We start from the raw sequence: 24,575 nt of genomic DNA, 5'->3' as shown, positions 1-24,575 counted from the left end.
AGATAGCTTTCATAAAAACACATAAGAAAATTAAATTATTTAGTGTACCCTATAAAGAAATATTGAGGTAATTTAGTAATTTGAGAAGAACAAAAGTGTATTGAAGAGATCTAGCTTGGAATTGAACTCAGCCAACAGATGTTAGAACTAATGATAAACAAGCGAGAAGACTACAGACTTGGCTATTACCTTGGAAAGCTACTGCATCTCATGGTATGAACCAATAAGGACTACCCAACTGACTAACCTCTTATGAGGTGTCTCAGTAAACCTTCTGTCTTAGTTAGGGTTTCTCTTGCTGGGATAAAATGCCATGACCAAAAGGCACCTGGGGGCAAAAAGTTTATTTCAGCTTACACTTCTAGGCAATAGTCCATCACTGAGGAAATTCAGGGCAGGAATATGAGCAGGGTAGGAACCTAGAGGAAGCAACTGAAACAGAGGCCATGGAAGAATGCTGCTTACTGGTTTGCTTCTCACAGCTTGCTCGGCTTCCTTTCTTACACCATCTAGGACAACCTTCCAGAGGAGGTACCACACCATGGAAACTGGGCTCACCCATGTCAATCATTAACCAAGAAAGTGCACTACTGACTTGCCTACAGGCAAATCTCATTGCACCATTTTCTCAAATGAGAGTACTCCCCTCTAAAATGACTCTAATTTGTTGACATAAAACTAACCAGGGCACCTTTTCACCATGATTCAAGAAGGATTTAAAGTGGGTTGCTAGTTATTGAGATGGGCAATTTCTAGTGTAGCCAGGTTGTCTGGACTTTGGGAGGTAGTGGAAGAGGGTGAGCCTGTGGTGGGATCTGGAACAACCGCGTCCACCGTACATGAAAAGAATAGAGCAAGAAAGTAGAAAGGTCTAATGAAATTCCTTTATTAAATAACAACCTTAGCATGCATAATATAACTATTTTTCAAATCTCCCCTAAATTCTGTAGGGCAACAGAGTTTGTGCAGCTGGCTATGGATATGTTTTCCACCTTGGGACCAGCCAATCATTACAAACTCCACTCCTCTCATTCAATTGGAATACTGCTCATTCTTGTACAAGGTAATGCTGGGAAAATTCACCTACATTTTGTGTGCAGTGCTTGTGATTTAGAGATTGTGGCTTTTATGCACAAAGGGTGTATGATTCTTAGAATTGGTCTGAGATCTGGAAATACTACAATATATTGTTTATAGCCACAATATTGGAGTGTTCTTGCCATGAACCTTGTATACCTAACATAGAAAACTTGATAAGCTTGGAGATAAGTATATATCCTTGAAGCCCACTCTACGGTTTGTTCCAACACTCATCACCTCAAAAATTTTCCTCCTAAACTCTTCATTAATACACTAATTATTGTAAAAATGTGAAATAATTAGGTATACAATGCAATATTAATTATAGGTGTTATGCTGCACAGTGTATTTGAAACTTTATTTCTTTGTACTTACTTGGCACAGTTGCCGTCCAGATAGTCCCTCGTACCACCTTATACTCTCTGCTCCTGAAATTTAGATCCATTAGATTTCTGATATTAGTTTTATTCCTGGCTCTAATATCACTCAGTACAATATCTTATGAATTTATCAACATTTCCACCAGAAACAAGGGTTTATCATTTTCAAGACTAAATTATATTTCATCATAAGCATATATGACATTTCCCTACTTATTCATCTACTGATGGTCACCAAGGAATGCTTTGTTGTCTACATATTTTGAGTTATGTTAAACATGTTGATTACACTTTTTAATGGGATATAAAGGAGAAAGGAGCCACTTCAGAAGCCAGAGAGACAGAGTATACCTTCTGTAGCTAAAGAAAATTCAAGGAAAATATAAGTTGAATTTCCAAGGCGTTGGTAGCATCTTGCAATGGTGAACCTGAGGGAGGCTTGTGGACCTAGACCAGGAGGTGAGTGGAGAGATCAGTCTTGGGGGAGGAACTCTCTGTGTCTTGTGCTGAGCGATAAGAGACTTGTCTCAAGTCCCTAAAACAGAGGGTATCTGACAAGGTATAAAAATATAGTCTATAGAAGACATTCAAACAATTTGAGACAATCCCCTTCTGAATAACCAAACTTTAAACTGGAAAATAGACATAAAACTAGAAAGGATGTTATCTATTCTTACTATAATTATACTATTTGAAAAGATAATTGTAAACATTTGAGAAGATAAGCATGCATATCCTAATTTGAACACCATACAATGTGGTTATGCATTGAAATGCCACACATATATTTGTAAAGATGTTCCATGCCTATGTGTCAGTTTTTAAAAATTTCCTCATTTAATTCCAATAGTGAAAATGTTGATTAATTTACTTTCATTCTTGGCTTTGATTTTTAGATATGGTCTCTTTGTATATCCTAAATTTCAACCATCTTCGAATAATGATACTGACTTCACCCTGTTTCAAAACTTCATGGTTTGGGGGAGTGCTGGTGGTGCCCAGGTATGTTTTTTATTATATATATATATATATATATATATATATATAATATATGTTAAAATATAACATATGTCTTTGGTTTCCAGAGGTAGATTAATTTATCACTCTAGCCAAAGGGTATCAGTTTGTTGAGGAAGAGAATGCTGTAATTAGTTATCACAATTAGTTTCAATGGCATTATAAGTATCATAGGTAGGTGAGTGAATGTGTGTGTGTGTGTGTGTGTGTGTGTGCGTGTGTAGTGTTGAATGAATAAATCCTATATCAGAGGTCATTTTCTCCGTGGGTTCCTCTAAGAGTCCTTATAGAGAACAGGGTTTTAGGGACATATGCAGCCAGGAGGTGTCAGTTATTGAGGCTTATACATACCTCCCTTCCTGTTACTACTTATGACCAATAAATGAAGAATCAGAAAGTAAAGGACTTGTCAGTCCATATACATGGATTAGGAACACAACCAACTGCAGTGTACAGACACAAACATGTATTTGGTAGTATAATAGACTGAATAGTGAATGCTTCAGTCTTAAGGAAAACATGGCTCCCCAGTAGAACACAATTTCAATTCTAGATGTCATTTATTTTAATCAATATATTTGATTTTCTGTGTGTTTTTTTTTTTAAATAGATCCATGTTTGCTCATTTAGTTTTTATCACAGTGACTTTTTAAAAAGGGAGCTTTGCCTGTGTGCTCTTTGTTAGGAAAAACTAAAATTACCCAGGATCACCAATACTACAAAAAGAAACTTGCATACATTCAATCTCAGCTATTTAGAAATCTGCAGCCTAGAATGCCCAAATGCAGGAATATGTTTATAGAGCATTTAAAGACTAAAACAAAATAAAAAAAAAATCACAGCTAAGAATTCATTCAAGTTTTCAGGAAAAGGAAGACATTTTTTTGAATGAAGAAAGTCTAAAATTCATGATTAAGATAGCTAGCAAAACTGACTGTGTTTAATATTTTGTTTAATTCAGTGTTTTTAAACTTTTATATACTGGGGAATATTTTCTCAAGTCCCATAGATAAGAATTATTGATTTGAACCAAACTCTATTCGATTTCTGCATTTAATAACAGTTTAAAAACATTATTTCCATCAAGTCTCATAAATACAGGATTTCTCCCTATAATAAAAATGAATGTTGTACTCATACATCACATAGGTATACCTTGTTAGTGTATAACTTAAAACCAGAGATTTGCTAGCTAGGGCTTGGTGTTACTATTTTTGAAGATGTTTGCAAACAAGGTGTTTGCGTGTCCCTGTAACTAGATTGTAGTCATTGTCAAGTCAGTTCAGGTCTTACCTGTTTCACACTAATAGATCTGTCTTTAAAAATGTGTTATTTTACAAACTGTTTACATGCAGGCGCATTACGAAGTCTATGCATTAGAACCTCCTTAGAACATTTGTGAATGCAAATGTGATATGATTTAATGAACGAGGGATGACCATTAGGTCAGCTGTTGGTCCTCATTTTAAAGACGATGAGCCTCAAGCCTAGGGAAGTTCATGATCACCTCGCTCAAGATCACCTTGTTAATATGAGAGGAAGGTGAATAGTAAGACCATTCCACAAAAGTCGGATGCTTTTTAACCCAACTAAACTTTGCTACTCCTTCATCCCTCTGTAGAGGTGCTAGCCCAAGTTCTCATAAATATGTATGCACATGTTGAATCACACACAAGGACTCTATAGGCATTTTGAATTATGGATGTTTATATTTGCAGTCTTCTGACTAGCTCTGCTAATGCCATTTTAAAATGTGAAACACATCTTAATGTTATGCTTTTGTGAATGAATCGTGTAGTTTTGGGGACTGTAAGATTGTTTGAAATATGTGGACAGTTCACAGTGATCTTTTAATGTAATGCCTGTTATAGGAGGAATGTAATTTCCAAAAGGATTTGTTTACTACTTTGTCTGTAGTAATATTGATAGACAAAACCTGTGTAAATATGCCAGTGTGCATATTTACTAATTTATACTTAATGAATAATTAAAAAGGTCTTTATTTAAGAAGTCTATGAAAAAAAACAATCCTTAGATATTTGGCATAACTTAGGATGTTATTTTATAGATTTTTAGAAGTAACAATCTACACCTGAAAAACTTCCAAATTTATGCATGCAGAGAGTTTGGAATTGACATTTTGGAAAGTGATGCGAACACTCTGATTACTGACAGCTTTTTACTTGGTCATTTCACCCACAAGGTAGGTTACTGAGGTGTTTTGGGGCTTTCCATCAAGAGTTCATCATGTATACTGGCCTCCTGATGACCTAGTGAGTAATTAAAATAGAAATTTGTAGAAAAAGGAGAGCATTTTATTTGTTATAGTGATGATACTAATCATACAATTCAAGTACGTGGAGTTGCAGTATTGAATCCATGTAAATAATACATTATTAATAATCTGAAGAATTATTTGTTTCAGATGCAGGTTTTTTTATTCGATATATTTTTTATTTACATTTCAAATGATTTCCCCTTTTCTAGCCCCCCACTCCCCGAAAGTCCCATAAGCCCCCTTCTCTCCCCCTGTCCTCCCACCCACCCCTTCCCACTTCCCCATTCTGGTTTTGCCGAATACTGCTTCACTGAGTCTTTCCAGAACAAGGGGCCACTCCTCCTTTCTTCTTATACCTCATTTGATGTGTGGATTATGTTTTGGGTATTCCAGTTTTCTAGGTTAATATCCACTTATTAGTGAGTGCACACCATGATTCATCTTTTGAGCCTGGGTTACCTCACTTAGTATGATGTTCTCTAGCTCCATCCATTTGCCTAAGAATTTCATGAATTCATTGTTTCTAATGGCTGAATAGTACTCCATTGTGTAGATATACCACATTTTTTGCATCCACTCTTCTGTTGAGGGATACCTGGGTCCTTTCCAGCTTCTGGCAATTATAAACAGGGCTTCTATGAACATAGTAGAACATGTATCCTTATCACATGCTGGGGAATCCTCTGGGTATATGCCCAGGAGTGGTATAGCAGGATCTTCTGGAAGTGAGGTGCCCAGTTTTTGGAGGAACCGCCAAACTGATTTCCAGAGTGGTTGTACCAATTTGCAACCCCACCAGCAGTGGAGGAGTGTTCCTCTTTCTCCACATCCTTGCCAACACCTGCTGTCTCCTGAATTTTTAATCTTAGCCATTCTGACTGGTGTAAGGTGAAATCTCAGGGCTGTTTTGATTTGCATTTCCCTAATGACTAATGAAGTTGAGCATTTTTTAAGATGCTTCTCCGCCATCAGAAGTTCTTCAGGTGAGAATTCTTTGTTTAACTCTGTACCCCATTTTTAATAGGGTTATTTGGTTTTCTGGAGTCTAACTTCTTGAGTTCTTTATATATATTGGATATCAGCCCTCTATCTGATGTAGGATTGGTGAAGATCTTTTCCCAATTTGTTGGTTGACGATTAGTCCTTTTGATGGTGTCCTTTGCCTTATAGAAACTTTGTAATTTTATGAGGTCCCGTTTGTCAATTCTTGATCTTAGAGCATATGCTATTGGTGTTCTGTTCAGAAACTTTCTCCCTGTACCGATGTCCTCAAGGGTCTTCCCAAGTTTCTCTTCTATTAGCTTCAGAGTGTCTGGCTTTATGTGAAGGTCCTTGATCCATTTGGATTTGAGCTTAGTACAAGGAGACAAGGATGGATCAATTCACATTCTTCTGCATGCTGACCTCCAATTGAAGCAGCACCATTTGTTGAAAAGGCTATCTTTTTTCCATTGGATGTTTTCAGCCTCTTTGTCGAGGGTCAAGTGGCCATAGGTGTGTGGGTTCATTTCTGGATCTTCAATCGTGTTCCATTGATCTGCCTGCCTGTCACTGTACCAATACCATGCAGTTTTTAACACTATTGCTCTGTTGTATTGCTTGAGGTCAGGCATACTGATTCCCCCAGAATTTCTTTTGTTGTTGAGAATAGTTTTAGCTATCCTGTTCTTTTTGTTATTCCAGATGAATTTGAGAATTGCTCTTTCTAACTCTGTGAAGAATTGAGTTGGGATTTTGATGGCTATTGCATTGAATCTGTATATTGCTTTTGGCAAAATGGCCATTTTAACTATATTGATCCTGCCGATCCATGAGCATGGGAGGTTTTCCCATTTTTTGAGGTCTTCTTCCATTTCCTTCTTCACAGTCTTGAAGTTCTTGTCATACAGATCTTTCACATGTTTGATAAGATTCACCCCAAGGTACTTTATACTGTTTGTGGCTATTGTGAAGGGGGTCATTTCCCTAATTTCTTTCTCAGCCTGCTTATCCTTTGAGTATAGGAAGGCCACTGATTTGCTTGAGTTGATTTTATAACCCGCCACTTTGCTGAAGTTGTTTATCAGCTGTAGGAGTTCTCTAGTGGAGTTTCTTGGGTCACTTAGGTAGACTATCATGTCATCTGCAAATAATGATAGTTTGACTTCTTCCTTTCCAATTTGTATCCCTTTGACCTCCTTATGTTGTTGAATTGCCTGAGCTAGTACCTCAAGTACAATATTGAAAAGATAAGGAGAAAGGGGGCAGCCCTGTCTAGTCCCTGATTTTAGTGGGATTGCTTCAAGTTTCTCTCCATTTAGCTTGATCCTTATCCAGTCTGTTAGTCTATGTCTTTTTATTGGGGTATTGAGACAATTGATGTTAAGAGATATTAAGGAATAGTGATTATTACTTCCTGTCATTTTTGATGTTCTTTTTATATTTGAGTGGTTATCTTCTTTTGGGTTTAATAAAGGAAGGTAACTATCTTGCTTTTTCCAGGGTGTAGTTTCCCTCCTTGTATTGGAGTTTTCCTCCTATTATTCTTTGCAGAGCTGGGTTTGTGGAAAGATATTGTGTAAATTTGGTTTTGTCATGGAATATCTTGGTTTCTCCATCTATGGTGAATGAGAGTTTTGCTGGGTATAGTAGTCTTGGCTGACATTTGTGTTCTCTTAGAGTCTGCATGAGATCGGCCCAGGATCTTCTAGCTTTCATGGTCTGTGGTGAGAAGTCTGGTGTGATTATGATAGGTCTTCCTTTATATGTTACTTGGCCTTTTTCTCTTACTGCCTTTAATATTCTTTCTTTGTTTAGTGCATTTGGGGTTTTGATTATCATGTGACAGGAGGTATTTCTGCTCAGGTCCAGTCTGTTTGGAGTTCTGTAGGCTTCTTGTATATTCATAGGCATCTCTCTCTATAAGTTGGGAAAGTTTTCTTCCATAATTTTGCTGAAGATATTTGCTGGTCCTTTTAGTTGTAAATCTTCACTCTCATCTATACCTATAATCCTTAGGTTTGGTCTTCTCATTGTATCCTGGATTTCCTGGATGTTTTGGTATACAAGCTTTTTGCATTTTGCATTTCCTTTGACAATTGAGTCAATGGTTTCTATGGTATCTTCAGCATCTGAGATTCTTTCTTCCATCTCTTGTATTCTGTTGTTTATATTTGCATCTATGGCCCCTGATTTCTTCTCAAGGTTTTCTATCTCCAAAGTTGTCTCCCTTTGTGATTTCTTAGTTGTTTCTACTTCTGTTTTTAGATCCTGGATGGTTTTGCTCAGTTCCATCATTTGTTTGTTTGTGTTTTCCTGAAATTCTTTAAGAGATTTTTTTTGCGTTTCCTCTTTCATGACTTCTGCCTGTTGCCTCAAGTTCTCCTGCATTTCTTTAAGTTTTTTTTTTTTTTTTGCCTTTCTTCTTTATTGGCTTCTATTTCTTGGGCCTTATTCTCCTGCATTTCTTTAAGTGATTTTTGTGTTTCCATGATTCGGGTTTCTAGCTTATTCATGTTCCCCTGTATTTCTTTAAGAGATTCATTTATGTCCTTTTTGTGTTCTTCTAGCAGCAGCATGACCAGTGATTTTAAATCCAAATCTTGTTTCTCTGGTGTGTTGGCATAACTAGGACTTGCTGATGTTGGAGAGTTTGGTTCAGATGCTGCCATATTGCCTAGATTTCTGCTACTAGCATTCCTGCGTTTGCCCTTTGCCATCTCATTCTCTGGAGCTCGTTGGTCTTGTTTCTGGCTGGTGTTTCAGCCTCCTGAGAGGCTCTAGGGCTATTTCTGCAACACTGGATGGCAGGGTTTCACTTGTTGCAGATTGCTGATGTGCTGTCCTCCTCTTGGGTGCCCTTGCAGCCCTAGTGTGCTTTGCCCCAGATTGTGTCTGAACCAGATGGTGTCCGTTTGCTCCTTCAGGAAGTGCTGAGGGTGTATGCTGCAAGGACCTTTTCTGAGTGCTGATCACTCTGCTGGGCAGTGGAACTCTCAACCGGGTTGGTGCACACAAGGCTAGCCTAGCTGCTCAGGCCCTGAGTCTAGGCAAAAGCCTGGCAGGTCAATGTCTGAGCAAAGTTCCCCTCAGCTGTGAGTGTTAATTGGGTCTGTCAGGTGGCCAGGATCTGCTGGGCTAACAACCTCCTGGCCGGGTTGGCACACAGATGGCCCACTGAGCAGCCCAGGGCCTGGGGGCAGACCAGGGCCTGACCATCTTAGACTCCTGCTATGTCAGCCTCGGGGTCTGTCTGTCTCTGGCTATGCCTGTTAGCCGGTTTTGCCTGCTAGGATGCTCTGGCTTCCCATAGGCAAAATGGCGGAGGTGTGTGCACCGGCTGGGCAAACAACCTCCTGGCTGGGTTTGCACACTGTTGCCCTCCCCCCCCCCCCTCACCAGCCCAGTGCCTGGGTGCAGGCCAATGCCCGTCGGGCTTAGACCCCTGCGGTCTCAGGTTATATTTGCATACCTCAGTCTGTCTTATCTCTCTGGCGTCCTAGAACCAAGATGGAGGCCAATCTCTCGTAACTGACTGGCGGGAGGCAGAGTTCTGATGTGGCTTCTGTGCATTGAAAGGCGCCGTAAATCCTCTGCTGCTTGCAGCCTGGCTGGCCAGCAATGGCCAGTGGTCCTGGGTGCAGGGTCTACCTGGACCCTGTCAGCTTGGTTCCACTGCTGATGGCCCTTCCTCTGGACCAGCCGCTGCTGCTGTTGCTGCTGCCTCCACCACTCCCCAGATGCAGGATTTTTATGTATGCAAATTCATTATTATACCTAATAATTCAAGTTGACTGCCACACCTATAATCCCAGCAATATGGAAGTTGACACAGGAGATTTGACACAAAGTTGGAGTACAAAATGAGATTACCTTCAAACCGAAAGCAAACAAATGGTTTTCCACCTTAATGATTTAGTTTCATTTTCTAGTTTACATTTCTCCAAGATTGTAAACAGTATAAGCCATGCTGTCCCTCTTCTATGATGTTCTAAGCTTTGTTATCAGATTCATTAATCATTTAATTACCCCATCTAGCATGTCACCATAAAGAGGGTGGATCAAGCTATATAGATTTGTATAGTTTGATATTTTTTGATGAGATTTTGTTTGGTGTGTTTTCTGGTTGCCTGTCTGAAATTTAGGAAATGGTGGTGGCTGTGTGTTGCCTGGTAGTGAGTGCTTCTATGTCCCAGCTAGGTGTGTATACTGGGGGTATTGTGGGGGTCCCAGATAGAATGTGTTTCTAGGTATGGGGACCTTACAGAAAGGAATGAGGATGGGCTAGAAGGTCAGGGTTGAGAGGATCCACAGGAGGGAGAAAGCTATGTTTGCCTTGAGGATCTGTGAACTCTCCAGGAAGTGGAGGAAGAGAGGGGAGACAGGCTCTTGCAGATGGTCTGCTAGGGCTGGGGATGAGACTATGAGTTAGAAATGGAAGTCAGATGGAAGACAGAAAGAAGCGTTAATGCCTACCTCATTCTCTGGCTAGCTTGCCCCATGGGTTTCCAGGAAGAGAGTGCCTCTAGTGTTGGTGGCTGAGACAAAGGAATGTGTGTGATAAGATTTCAGATATGCCTGTATAGCCCTTCAGTAAATATGGGTTTCTATATTATAAATCATAGACTATAGATATTTTCTCCTGCATTGTACACTCCATGGAACCTTGTTGAGTTTTCTTTACATTGCCATGGCCAAAATATATGACACGAATGACTTAGGGAAGAAAGATATATTTTGGCTCACAGTTTGATGGACTTCTGTCCTTCATGGTAGGGAAGAAACAGTGGCTGGAAATTATGATGGATGTTTCTCCTCTTATAACAGACGAGGAAGTGTGTGATAGGAACCAGGGTTGGGTACGTATTCAGAGTCCTTTCTCTAATGACCTACTTCTACCAAGCTAGTCTCCTTCAGCTCCTCAAGGTTGCATAGCCTCGGAAAATGCTGCCACTCACTATAGAACAAGTATCAGAATGCAAGCCCATGAAGAACACTTCATATTCAAGGCATCACACATCCAAGTATAATTAAAAGGTACTTCCATGGTTTAGCAGGACCATTTTCCCTTAAGATTCCAAGCACCACCCCTGGCCTCTGAGGCTTCAGACTTTCAGTTAACTTTCCATCTTCTTTTCCCTGAATAAGAATATTAGCAATAACATTTATATTACTCACCTTTCTTGTGGCTGTGACTAATACGTGAGTGGGTCTATTTTGGCCTAGATTTGAAAGGCTTGCTTATCAAGAGAAATCACAGAAGCAGGAACAGGAGTCTGTTGCTCACATGTCATGTAAGGTCAGGAAGCAGGGCCATGGAAAATTGCCTGTTCTCGGCTTGCTTTCTCGGTTCTCCCCAAGTTCGGGACTCTGTCCCCTATTCAGAGTGGAACTTTCCAGCCCAGGTAACCTAATCTAACTAGTCCCTACCAGCCATCCTCAGAGCCGTGTCTGCTAGGTGACTGTAGATCATTTCAGCCTGACAATGCACTGTTAACAATCTGGAGATTGTTAGATGGCTCGAAGGATTCTTGGGGTCCATAGGGAGAATATTCACTCCAGTTTGTTCTTGAATATATTTAGAAGAGATACGCATGATAATTGACTCTTTTACTTGCATTGGAGATTACTCACAGATATATCATAAATTAAAAAATTTTAAGCAGGGGAACTGGAGAGATGGCTCAGTGGTTAAGAACACTGACTGCTCTTCCAAAGGTTCTGAGTTCAAATCCCAGCAACAACATGGTGGCTCACAACCAGACGTAACGAGATCTGACACCTTTTTCTGGAGTGTCTGAAGACAGCTACAGAATACTTCATATAATCAATCAATCAATCAATCAATCAATCAATCAATGCATCTTAAAAAACTTTTAAACCATATTTAAATTATTTTTTTACTGAGTTATACTTTCCTTTATTTAGCACTCAGCTTTTTAATTGAGTCTCCTTTGAACCATCTTTTTATTCTGCAGTTTTTTCTTTCCCATGAGAGTTCTGATGATTTGGAACAGGACTTGTCTCCCCAGCCTTCAACATTTCCAGAGGGGATGCTGCCAGGTCAATGGACCCTAAGTCCAGAAATGACCTTAAAAAATATATACTAATGCAAGATGTCCACTAAGCCGAGTAACTGTCTTGGCAAATGAATGTTTTACTCTCTTAATTGATGTTAACTAGACATCGTAATTAGTGGAAGAGTGACATAAGTTAAGATGTAAATTATGACCAAAGGATACTTACCATGAGACAATAAAAAATAATCACACCCTTGAGGTTATTTACTAGAATTACAGTCTAGCTGGCAGCCTTTGAGACTCTTTAACGAAGGCAGCCCAAGAGCTTACTAATAAAAACACTCCTGAGCAGGTTTGTTCTAGAGAATTCTAGATAATGATCAGTCATCCAAATAATAAAACCATTCAATTTTATATCTAACTGCTACCTAGATGATGATATTGTTCTGACAGAATTAACAAGTAAAATCAAGTGGAAAGATCCACTGACTTTAGAAATGTTGGCTCTGCATTCATGCTGGGTGTGAGAGATAGGGCAGGCTTGCGATTCTCCATGCTCATGATCAAGTTCTATTGATTACATATGGGAAGAGGCTTCAGTAGGAAACATGTATTCATCGGTGTGCCATTTTCTATGAAGACCTTGTCCTAGGGGAGTGGTTAATGTCATTTACCCTATGCTGTTGTGGTAAAACCATTGGACCTGTAATCTCAAATAAGTCTAAAGATGTACTAAGCACTATGATGATTACAGTTGATCAAACTGGGCCATATTACCCAATTTCTGTTAAATAGGTAAATCTTAGCTGCTGTTTTTCCAAATAAATAAATAAATAAAATAAAATAAAATAAATAAATAAATGTGGGATGACAGATAAGTTAATTGTCTTCATTACAATAGTTATTTTACTGTCTACCTGGGCACTGTGTTCCTGTAATTTTTGAGAATACATAATAAAATAGATATGCAAAAAACAGGATTGAGTGTTCTGAGAAATCCTTTGATTGACACAATAAAAAAAATGACAATCTTCAATTCATAAAATTTTAAAGTTCATTTTGGAACCATAGTTATCTTTATTATTAATTATTACTATTACTATCATTATTACTATTATTGTTGTTGTTATTATTATTATTAGATGGAAAGAGGATGATGGGATGGCTGTGGAATAAGATTTTAGCCTCTGTCTTTCGTTCTTGGCTGGTTGTGTTGAATTAAGTTTTTTGTTTGTTTTATTTTGTTTTGCTTTTTGTTTTGTTTTGTTTTGTTTTTTAGAGAATTTGGCCTTCTCAGTTACATTTAATTGATGGTATACAACTATTGGGAGGTAGTCATATACTCAGACAGATACGAGCTTATGTTGTTTTGTTAGTAGAGTAGAATTAAGTGTATTTGTGCTTTTGTTTGTATTCTTATCCTCTGTATTACCTGTGTGTTCACATGCATAGAATACTTGTAATCTTCAGGAGGAAAGGCTTGGGCATGCACCATCTTAGTTTGGTTAGGCAGTTTCTCATGCTTGCTGCTCAGTGTCCCATGTAATCGTCACCCTCTTTCATGTTGAGAAACATCTCGGTTTGGATGTAAATTATGATCTCCCTTGCCTTCTGAGTATCTGCAGGGTGGCTGCCTTTTGCCTGCTGTTGGGAATAGCCTGGTGTTTGTTTAAAGCAGCCAGCCATTTTTACAGGTGAGAAAATGGCATCATGGTTATCTCAGACATGTGCTGAAACAAAACATGCTCCTATGTGTATAGGTGTAGGATAATGTATGCAAATATATTCCACACGATTTAGCAGGAAAGAAGTCGACGACAAGAATAATATGGCAAAGTGTGAATTGTTGATTCTGGATCTTTGCTAAGCAGAAAATTCTCTATAATTTCAACTTTTCATTCATTTGAAAATGTTTATAATAAAAATGTGAGTTAAACTTCCTAGCATCTGCCAGTGGGCCTGCTTCATTCTTCCTCCATTGTCCCAAGGGGTTTTTTCTCATTTTCATTGGGGATTTGTCTCCCCCAGTTTAGACCTTTCATCTTTCTCGTGTCTCTAAATTCTGTTTCAGGGCCCCTATTTTTTCAATATACTTGCTCCCGCTGGGAGAAATCCCATTTTCTCTCGTGGTTTCAATTACCATCCATGCTGATATCTCCCACATATTTGCATTTTCTACCGCCTAATTCTCTGCTTTCGGTTTTAATCATTATTTTTGTTTTCCTCCCCCCAACCCCACCTTTCTCACTTGATTCCTATTGTCCTGTGTTGCATCTTTTCAAAGATATTTTTCTCATTTCTCACGTACTCATTATGCTTTGACAGTCTAGCTATTGGGATTAAATTTTTAACATGCCTGCTGGTTGTGATGATGTTGTAATTATATTAGCGATGTTAAGCCATACCTCAGCAATTCCAGACTTCAAGTAGGAAACTTCTTTTTTTTTTCTTCCTTTCTTAATGCTCAAGGTCTTCGTGGTGCACACATATAATATGTTTTGATCTACTACACTTCTGACACTCCAACTCTCCCTTTATCTCCCACACTAGTCTCTCCTAACTTCATGTGATCTTTATTTTTGAATCCATTGAGTCCACTTAGTGATTCCTGTATGTACCAAGAGGTAGGGTCATCTACTGGGATGTGGGTAGTTTCTCAGGGACCACACCCTTGAAGAAAACCGTCTCCCTATGTCCCATCAGCCATCAAGGGTCAGAAGCTTTTCCTCGTGGGATTTCTCCTCTGTTTACTGTCTTTCTTTACTCAGACTCTCACCCTCTGCTGTTCTCACTTTCTATTGGCCCTACATTGGAAAGTAAACGTTATATGGAAATATTTACCAAGGAAAGCATGCAGTAAGGACATTTTTAATTAAAATAGAAGTAGATCACTTTGCCCCTTTCCTTTTTCCCTTCAAACTTTTCCCATAGTCTGTTCAGCTCTCAAATTGATAGTTGTTTTTACTCTGGACAAAGGACTATAGACAGCTACTTACTGCTAGAAGAGAGAAAATTTGCTTTTCCCATGCATAAGCCCTCTTATATTTTTATACAATACACAATGGTCAGCCCTGAAACCAAAAATACATACAAACAAACAATAAAAAAGAATCTAGCAGGCTGTATTTATATATTTGTGCATAATGCACACATATGTATATGTATGTATGTGACAATAATGATCATGATTTTTTAAATATAAAGCAAATCAACTGTGTATCACCCAGATAAGAAACACTACCAGTTTCCCTTACCCTGATTCCTTTCTATTCTCAGATTTAAACCCAAGTCTCCTTAGCTAAAGGGTGAACATGATTCAGACTCCTGGTAATATGAATTGATTTTTTTCTACTTTTCGTTATTTGCTATAACCCAGTCACAGAGCACATAACTCTATTGTTCTGGGGCTTCTTTGGCACAACAATATGTCCATGATCTTTGTTTGTGTCTTCTTGTGCTGTAGTAATTTATTCTAGTCATTGTGTGTTATCCCATTTTATGACTGTACCAAATATTTTCTCATGATCAAATTCTGTTTATTGAGTTTGCAACAAGAATTGTTGGTGTTGGAGTTTTTCCCTTAGTTTTCTCATTAAGAAAAATCCGTATAGTCTCTTGGAACTTTAAAACTTATACTCAGAGCTCATGTAACTCAAGTTACTCATTTTGTGTGTTGTGTGTGTGTGTGTGTGTGTGTGTGGAGGGGGGAGATTCAGGTTTAAAGCACGTTTCCCTAGAGCCATTCACCAGAGATGAGAGTGCTCTGCAGTTGTTCTTCCTGATTCAGAGCTCCAGGAAGTACCAGCTTGTCTGCCCCCCTGTGCTTCACAATAGTCTCGAATCCGCTAATAGATTATTCACTTCACGTGTCCATGAAGACGTTTTCCTCAGCAGACATTTTCCTTTATAAATTAGCTGTTTAAGTTAAGGTATAAAGCAGAATTTCATCATAGCATCTCTGTGGATGTTTCAATCCACTTTCTGATTACTCATCTGTCTCCCTCTTGTCTTCCCCACATCCATCCTTCTTTGCTACCAAGCTGCACTTTTCTTTTTGCTTTCATCTGACATGCGTTCTCATCATCCTGTCTTTTCGTTCCCTCACTTCTTTAAGGTTTCTTCTTCCCAGATCCTGATTGTATCTATCTCTACAGCTTGCTCAATTGCTAGCTTGCTATTTTTGTGTTGTGCGTGCCCGGGATGGGACGATACTTTCCCTGGGCGCAGACAGTGGGATATATCCAGAAACCAGGGGGCAGCCATTCCTGTCTGAAGAACCTTTGGTTGCTTCCCTGCCTTCAGTTCTACTGCCTCTTTGTGTATTTGTGGTGTGTTCAATTCTTTATTAGGAATAGAATCTTATTGATAATAAACATTTTCATTTTCCTTTGATTTTTTTTTTATACTGACCACATATACTGAGTGCTTCTTTCTGTTGTTTGTTTGCCTCTGTTGTTTTCTTATTGTAGATTTTTGAGAAAACTTCAATGGTTTTCAACTGTCCCAGTATTTTTATTGATGGAAAACTTCAGAGCCAACAGCTTAGTTGAATGAGCTTTGCTGTCGAGGTTTTTGTGGGAAAATCTTCGAAAGAGCTGTTTCATTTTAGACATTTTAAAAAGATTCTTTTGCTGTATAGTCTTTAGAGAAGCTAACCTTTATGATGTGCTCTCCTGCATTTCAACACATGTGTAAATTTGCATCACCAAAACTACCATAATCAATATACAGAAGAATTGTCTCAACTACTGCTCCCCCAGGCTTCATCTCTGTAACCACATCCTCTACTCGCTACTAACTCTGAGCCATCACTAACCTACGCTGTCTGGATGCCTTCTTGCTCAATAATTGCATGAGTGGGATCATATGGTATGCATCCTTTGGGGATTGGTTATTTCATTGCCAAATGCATTTGGGGATTCATGCAACTTGTTACATTTAGTATTTTATTCCTTATTATTAATGAATTATATGCTACTACACAGATTTAACATAGTTCTTTTGTTCATTTCTTTGTTGAAAACATTTGATCTGTTTTCTAGATCTGGTGATAATAAGCAGTTTGGCATAGAAATTTATGTAATATCTTATACCAATGTCACTTCTGATTTCTATAAGGTCCATCAATTAAATGGCTGTGTCATGTGAGAAATGATGAGAAGATGCCAATATAGCTCCCATCATAGATATTCTATTGTGTATTCCATGTTCAGCCTATGAACTTTAGTGGACAGACATCTTCATAGGTCCTTGATACTGTCATTAAAAAAAAAAACAAACAAAAAACCAAAATTCTAATAGATATAACTTATTTGCATTTTTCTACTTTATATGATGTTAAACATTTTTAAATGTGACACATTGTCATGGATACATTTCACTTTTAGAGATATGTCTTAACTTTTTCCTTGATTGCAAGTTGTCTGTATTTTAATTTTTGAGACTTATAGTTTCTTCCTGTTTTCTAGACATAAGTTCCTTTTCATAAACATAAATAGCAAGCGTTCTCTTGTCTTATTAATTTCAGTGTGTAGCTTGCAATTTTCTTGTTTTAATCATTTTTACTTGTGCATTCCGACTACATTTCATATTACTAGTAGTCTTACTTTGTTTTGTTTTGTTTTTGTGTTTTTTTTTTTTTTAAATTCAAAGGGAAGTCTGTGTATGTCAGCTGGGATCAAAACCCCCAAAAGATGGGAACTGACAATTTCTAACACGACTTTTGTTAATTTTGATCTCCACTGTGTGGCCATCAGAACCTGTTCTGGCTGTTCCCAGGGACAGGGTAAGTTTGAACAGACAGGACTGATGGTAAACAAGATGAGAGGTCAGGTGAGTATGACAAATAGCGACCGAGGCTTTCTGGGTCAACATTTCTTTCAGTTTTAAGATTATATCAATAAAAAAACTGTTCAAGTTTCACAGAGGAATTCAGGAGGCTGGGACATGCCTTCTGGAGGCCCCATCCTCTGTGTGCTTCAGTGACCATCCCCTTTTGTGATTATCTTTCTGTGGCTCAGCCAGACCCTTCACTTCATAAAGTGGCGGCATCTCTCCTGAGGTGTGTCCGTTTTTAAACTTGTCCATGGAAGAAAGGCTGCTGCCTAGTGGGACCTTGACCTGTATGATGAATATATGAAATCATATGGCTAATGGAGGCTTAAACATAAACTGACTTGTGTACACCTCTGCTGAAAGATTCAGAGTACTTAATGCTTTCAGCAACTTAGACTGTGATGTGCATGGAAAGAAAACAAGGGTGGTTCTTGATGACTTGTTAACTGCAGTACAAGGTGGTGAGAAATAACCCCTTGGAGAACTCACGGGCCAAGGTGAAAAGAGGCACGGGACTATTTAGTTGATCTGATCCTTGTAAACAGCCAAATCAAGTAATCCAAGTAAATATGCTCTTGTGGTTTGAATCACCAATTTAGATAATTGTTTGTTTTTTTTAATTAAATGAATAATCAGCAAGTTCCCACTTTACTATTTTACCCCTATGTAGGCAGAACAGCAGATTGGGGGATTTGAGTTTAAGATTCTGAAACAGTCATACGAATATTAAAACACCCTATGGAAAATACTTCAGTTCATAGTTCTCCAGTTCTACGATGATTTCATCATCAGATACTGGGGAAAAAACCCTCATCATTGGATACTGTTGGGTGAATAAGCTTTTCATTTGTTTAAAAATTGTCTATTACAGGTTCCACATAAGGAACTAGAGGGTACAAACAAAGAAAAAACCACACAGTTCTTTAGAAACAAATATCTGAGAATATAATTTCAGAAGAGTGATGAAGGCAGTCTTGGTGAAGTAACCACAGTCAGTGAGGGGCCAGGGATAGCTTTGGGATGACCAGGGATGGATGAGATTTGGAGGGACCAGGAACAGCTTTGGAGGGAAGATGGGTGGGTGTATTTTAGAGGGTAGATTCTCCTACAGGGTTACAAAGGGTAAAGAAAAGCTATAAAAGAAAAGGACATCTTCTCAGTGTTACAAATAACATCAGCAAAATCTTAAGAGATTTCATAGATCAGGTTTTGCTTGAGAAATGAAACATATGTCCAGCATAAGGAAATTATAGAGGCAAGGATACCATGGTATTGGCAAGTTTTATATATATTTCAAACTATATCTTACACATTTTCTATGCATGGCTTGTTTCACTGCATGTAACCCACTGATAAGCAGAGTGAAAATGCTGCATCTTTGCACATCTTGTTCTTATTTTTTTTGTCTTTATTTTCTGTACTTTACAATATACTTAACAGTGGTATGGCAATGTATGTATATTACATACAATGTATGTATATAATGAGGTGCTGTGTACTTTCTCCTTCAGTGATAGGGAGTGTATGAATCGAAACATTTTCCTAGACACAGCTATGTAGGCTGGCAGTGGTGGTGATATTAGAGAATGCTCCAGGAAGTATGTCCCGGAGCTAACTAATACTTATAAAGTGTGCTCCTCATACTACTTATTCTAATGGAAATAGAATGTTGGTTTCAAAAGTAAGCAATCGAAGTATCAGCCTCACAGTCTGAGGTATTACTGAAGAGGTCAGGCTTATCACAAAAGAATGGAAGTGGAAAGATTAAGAGACTAGAGTGTAACACCTTCTGTGTTTAGAGAACCAGTGCTTGCTGTTTCTGTTTAATAGAGGAGTGTCCCTCCCACTTGGTATGCTTGTTCCATTATTTAGAAAACATTCTATTCATTGTAGAAAAATTAACATCATTGCTTGGTCATATTCTCCCTTTGTCAGTAGCACCAGCAAGATGACAGTTGTGACAACCCATAAGGACTCAAATGAATGTCAAATGTCTCTTGTGGAATAAAATAACCAAAATAACCCCTGCTACAAAATCACTGCTCTACAAAATGAACTGAACTGGGTCTGGCCATGCTCTTCTTGGACCTCAATATCTGTACCACACATATATCCTGACATAAGGGAACACTTGTGCTCCTTTTTTTTTTTTTTTTTTTTTTTTTTGAGTGGATAGCTGAATAAGCTATACAATTATAAAATGTTCTAGAGAAAGTACTGAACAGAATCTTGTGATTTTTGGTTGCCTTTTGTAATAACAGACTCACGCCATGTGTAACAATCTGTCTTCTAATTTGCAGGTGGATTTACTGTGAAGACCAGGCAATTAAAGTTTATAAACTCTTCAAATTTAGTAGCATTTCCATTTCCTCATGCCGCAGTTTTGGAAGACTTAGATGGGTCCCTGTCTGGGAAGGAGGGATCTCATGTTCTTGCTTCTATGGAAACCCTCTCAGACACGTGCTTGGCCAATGCAAGCTTCAGCCAGACTGTCTCCGGCAGCGTCTGTGGGGATGCTGTTCTCTTCCATCGAATGTCTATTGGTTTGTAAGTAGAATCAGCTACATTTCATAGCTTATCCACGTGCATGCCATGCAGACAGGCCCAAGCTTGTAGAAGGAAAACTGTTTTCTGTTACTTTGGAACATCTACTTCTTTAAAAGGGAAGTGAGACTAATGTGGGCCACTGTGATGTCATGAACTTATGGTGGTTTTTAGGCTGACGCAAATGACAGCTGTCAATATCTTCGGCTCAGATGTCACAGCCCATGACCCCTTCTTGACATTTCAAGTTAACAGCTTCTTCTTTAAGAGACTCATGACCAACAAAATATTTGAAATGTATGCAAATGAAGAGTATTATTTAAAAAAATCCAATAATGCCATTCTCATTTATATACATGTGCTTTCCCAAGCTCTTTTAAGTGCTCAGTGTGCTTCGGGGGAGCAATTGCTGATGCCTTCTCTTACGTGCCAGGTTGCCTGACTCTAGCTCATTTTCCTTGTTAATTTCATGAACTATTGGATCCGTACAATACCTTTCCTATTAATATTGGAGCAAGCACTCCTTGGTTGTGCTACTCAAGGTACCATTAAGTCAGCAGCTGGGCTGTTTATAATGCATAATAGGATTGCTTCTGCCCTCTTTAATTTCCAGGTAATGATTGCTGAGTGTCTGGGGTTCTCTCCTTTACCTATTTCAAATGCATTGTATATATTTAGACACACTTATTTCCTCCCTTTAAGTGTCCTGACTCCATGAATATTAAGCCAAGTAATTCCGTCAGACCACATTGGCAACTTGTTTGAGCCAGTAAACTCTGGATGGGGGAGACTCTCAGAGGCCAGGGCTGCACTAGCTGCTTACCAAGTGTGCAGAGAACTGCATCTTCTTGACTTAAAAATTGAGTGATCTTTGAATAGTCCAAATATTTTCTCTCTCCGCTTTTCAAAGTACTCATTATTTTCTTACTAGTAAAGAGCCCAAAACCCAAGAGTAATGTAAGAGTTACAGAGGAAGAGATTTTCCTTTCTGATTCTGGTTGTGCGGAGGGTAACTTTTGTCTTCATACTCAGGAATGTAGCCTGATTTTCATTATCACCGTTGTGCTTCTAACAAAGGCCTCTTTTAAGGCAGGTTCGCGGAATCTATGAAAGTTACTGCTTTCTTTCTAATATGATTTTCCCCCTACATGATGACAATAAGAGATTTGTACAGTTAAGGGGAACATCATGCACATTTATGATATTTGTCTTTGGGCATTGTCAAACTCCTTTTAAATGGTTTGCTTTAAGGCTTGCTTAGGTGGTTTCTTGTGTGTGTGTGTGTGTGTGTCTGTTTGGAGCACTCTGGTAGTGAAAGCTCTGTGAAAAATCTTCATCCTTGTCACCTTATCTGTTTCTGGAGATCTCCCAGACTGTGCAGCTCTTTGCTGCAGAAACAGGCCATGATCTTTCTAGTCTGGTTCTGATGAGGTAGAAGACAGTGCTAATGTAATTTTCTAAGTAGACCCCAAAGACTCCTAGTAGGGTGGAGTAGACACCTTGCTTTATTTTAATGCACCCCCACAATTTTAAAATATAAAACCCCATGTCCTGGAAATCTCTTTAGTACCACAAAAGCCAAGATTTTTTGCCCTTCTCTTTCAAAATTTCAAGTCAACTGCCAGGTCTACACACAAATGCTCAGCTGTCACAAAAATCACAGTAGTCCTCAGAGGGCCCCCTGCATGCTCCTGGAGGTGGTTTAGCTCTTGTGCTCTAACTAGAAGAGGGTTGTTGGGCTATGTGAGCTGTGAGACCCAGCAGTTCAGGGCAGTGTATAGGCTAGCACACAGGAATAGCATCAGGTTACTTGAAATGTAGACTTTCTACAAAACTTGAAATGCAGACTTTCCGCCTGCGTGGACCTCAGATGTCCTGAATGGGAGAGCCCAGGTGATACAAAGGAACCTTTGGGCAGCCTTGCTCCCAGGTCCTTCTAATTATACACTCTGCGTTTCTACCCCTCCCTCTTTGTGTTTGGTGGCTTGATCTTTGTCCCAGAGCATTATAACCTCATTAGGAACATGTCAGTGCTAATGAGCAATTTGAATTCAGCTTAGATACAAACTTTGTTGTGTTTCATGGAGAAAGGATTAATTTGTTGTGCTATTTACCCCGGGGCAAGCTCTGCTGTCTCTACTTTGTCTGTTACTCCCTTCTCTCAGCAAGCGGTCCCCAGAGGGCACAGAGCGAGGCTCTCTCTATCCGCACAAACAAAGCCCCCTCTTGCCTCCTCCCATTTGCTAACATCCAATACTTGCAATGTGGTGTCTTTTCTGTTAGGCCCCATCTCTGACTCCCTTCCACTAACATAAGTTCCTTGTTTGACATTAGTGACCTAAGGATCTTGTCTCTCGCTGTTTTATTTGTACTTGACTGGAAGCCCACATCTGTGGCAGAGGTTTCTCAGGCGCTCTGTGACTCAACAGTAGCAGTTCGCTTTATAGAAGTGAGTGAAGTTGGCCGTAATACCCAATATCTAAGGAAAGAACAAACGCTGCAGCCCGCGAGGCAGAGCCAAGTTCAGCGTTGGTTAAGTGGCACTAAGGTTCATTTTCCTGGCTGTGCCATGGAAAAGTGTGCAGTCCCAAGCTCCTGCTTCTAGCCAAGTTCTTCAAGGAAGCCCCGCCATGATGACCTTAAGTCATGACCTTCTCGTAGACTCTTGAAGTCAGTACCATTCCTTTCCCGTGGTCCTATAGTGATAAAAGGACTCACAGAGTTGTGGGAGTTTTCTTTTTAAACCTTTCAGCCACATTTTGACTTATTCATTGTGTGTGGCAGGGCACACATGTGCATGCCATGGTATCTGTATAGAGGTCAGAGGAGAATTTCCTACCATGAAAGTTCCTAGAATTGGACTTAGATGTTCTTAGGGGGATTGTTAGGAGGCACCATTACCTGCTGAGGCATCTTGGCTCCTATACCCTGCTTTCTCCCCCTGTGCTTAGATTTATATAAATAATTTTCTGTCTCTATATAATTACACAGAATACATATAATGCTGTCTATAGTATGTGTTTGTGTGTGAGTGTGCATCTAGGTCTATTTTTAATTTTTTATTTATTCTTTGAGAATTTCATTCAATATGTTTTGATTATCTTTACCCCTCCTCTCCCATCATTTCCATCCCCCTCCCCCATTGAGTTCAGTTTGTGCTGGCTTTCTCCTCCTGGGGATGGAGGTGTCTTAGAGACATAACAGGAGTCGCTCCATTGAATAAACTTGCTTTCCCTTGCTAAATATTAACCCACTGCTAATAGCTCCTCAGCTAGGAGTGAAATTAATGCCCACTGCCCCTATTTCATGATGCCATTTTGTCTGGCTTGAACTTACACAAATCTCATGCATGCTGACATAGTCTCTGTGAGTTCTTCTGCACCTGCCTTGCTGTGTCTGGAAAACACTGTTTCCTTGGTGTCATCCATCACACCATTTTCTCTGTTAAGTGCTGGTGTCTCTGGAGGATCTGTGAACCTTCCTTCTCCTACAAACACACAGATGCTTCCCAAGCCGCTCATGGCATTTTCACATTCAGTGATGATTCCCAAGCTTTTCCTGTAGTTCAACTGTACTACTGTGCTTCATTGTGCATTGGTTGATACAGTAGCTGCTAGGCAAATGTATCAACTGGACACATGGAATGCAGCTAGTATAAGTTGGGATGTGCTGTAAGGACAAATTATATGCCATATTTCTGTAGATACTATGAAAAAAATCATATGACATGGCTTAACAATTTGCTATTACTGGTGAAGCTGAAAAGCTGTGGGTATATATTGACTTACTCTGGTTGAAATAAAGTCCAGTGATTCTTTCATTTTATTTTTTTAAGTGTAGCTACTGTAAAATTTTAAATGAGAGAGAAATCTGTGATAGGTGTTTGTGGGCTGCTTATATTTTTACTAAGCAACATTCAGTATATCCAGTAGTATTTTTCACATCCATTTCAAACACTGTGACTATGGATTAATGCCTTTGCTCTATAGACCTGGTCCTCCCCAGGTGTTTAGAACCTCACCAAGGCAAGTGCTTATCTTAACCAACCCCCCACCCCTGGAGACCCCCCCCACACACACCTTTTTTATATTTCTTTTAAACATTTTCTTTTACAGTACAGTTGTTATCCACCCTTCTGGTCTGCATTCTAACATTTCCTCCTCCCCTGTCTCCAAGAGGATGTGCCCACTCCACTCCCTACAAGACCTCCTCACTCCCTGGGGCCCCAAGTTTCTCAAGGGTTAAGTGCATCTTCTTTGACTGAGGCCAGACCAAGCATTCCTCTGTTGTATATATGTTGGGGACCTCATGTTAGCTGGTGTACACTTCCTGTTTGGTGGGTCAGTGTTTGAGAGATCTCGGGTTAATTGAGACTGCTGGTCTTCCTACGGGGTCGCCTTCCTCCTCAGCTTCCTCCTCAGCTTCTTCCACATTATCTTTTTA

The 24,575-nt window shown here is 39.2% G+C and overlaps 1 protein-coding gene across 1 annotated transcript in view; it reads left to right on the top strand.

Annotated features, from left to right (window-relative positions):
* Pkhd1 (PKHD1 ciliary IPT domain containing fibrocystin/polyductin) overlaps window positions 1–24,575 on the top strand; it is a 463,409-nt gene that overhangs the window by 204,968 nt on the left and 233,866 nt on the right. The window contains exons 43-47 of the mRNA XM_052192751.1: window positions 951–1,063; window positions 2,357–2,462; window positions 4,546–4,680; window positions 17,406–17,538; window positions 19,889–20,135. Of these exons, the coding sequence (XP_052048711.1) occupies window positions 951–1,063; window positions 2,357–2,462; window positions 4,546–4,680; window positions 17,406–17,538; window positions 19,889–20,135 (734 nt within the window). The remainder of the gene's footprint in view (window positions 1–950; window positions 1,064–2,356; window positions 2,463–4,545; window positions 4,681–17,405; window positions 17,539–19,888; window positions 20,136–24,575) is intronic.

The sequence above is a fragment of the Apodemus sylvaticus genome, chromosome 9, assembly GCF_947179515.1.
Source record: "Apodemus sylvaticus chromosome 9, mApoSyl1.1, whole genome shotgun sequence".
Lineage (NCBI taxonomy): Eukaryota > Metazoa > Chordata > Mammalia > Rodentia > Muridae > Apodemus > Apodemus sylvaticus.
The sequence above is the reverse complement of the archived record's forward strand: the minus strand, read 5'-3'. Positions and strand labels throughout refer to the sequence as shown.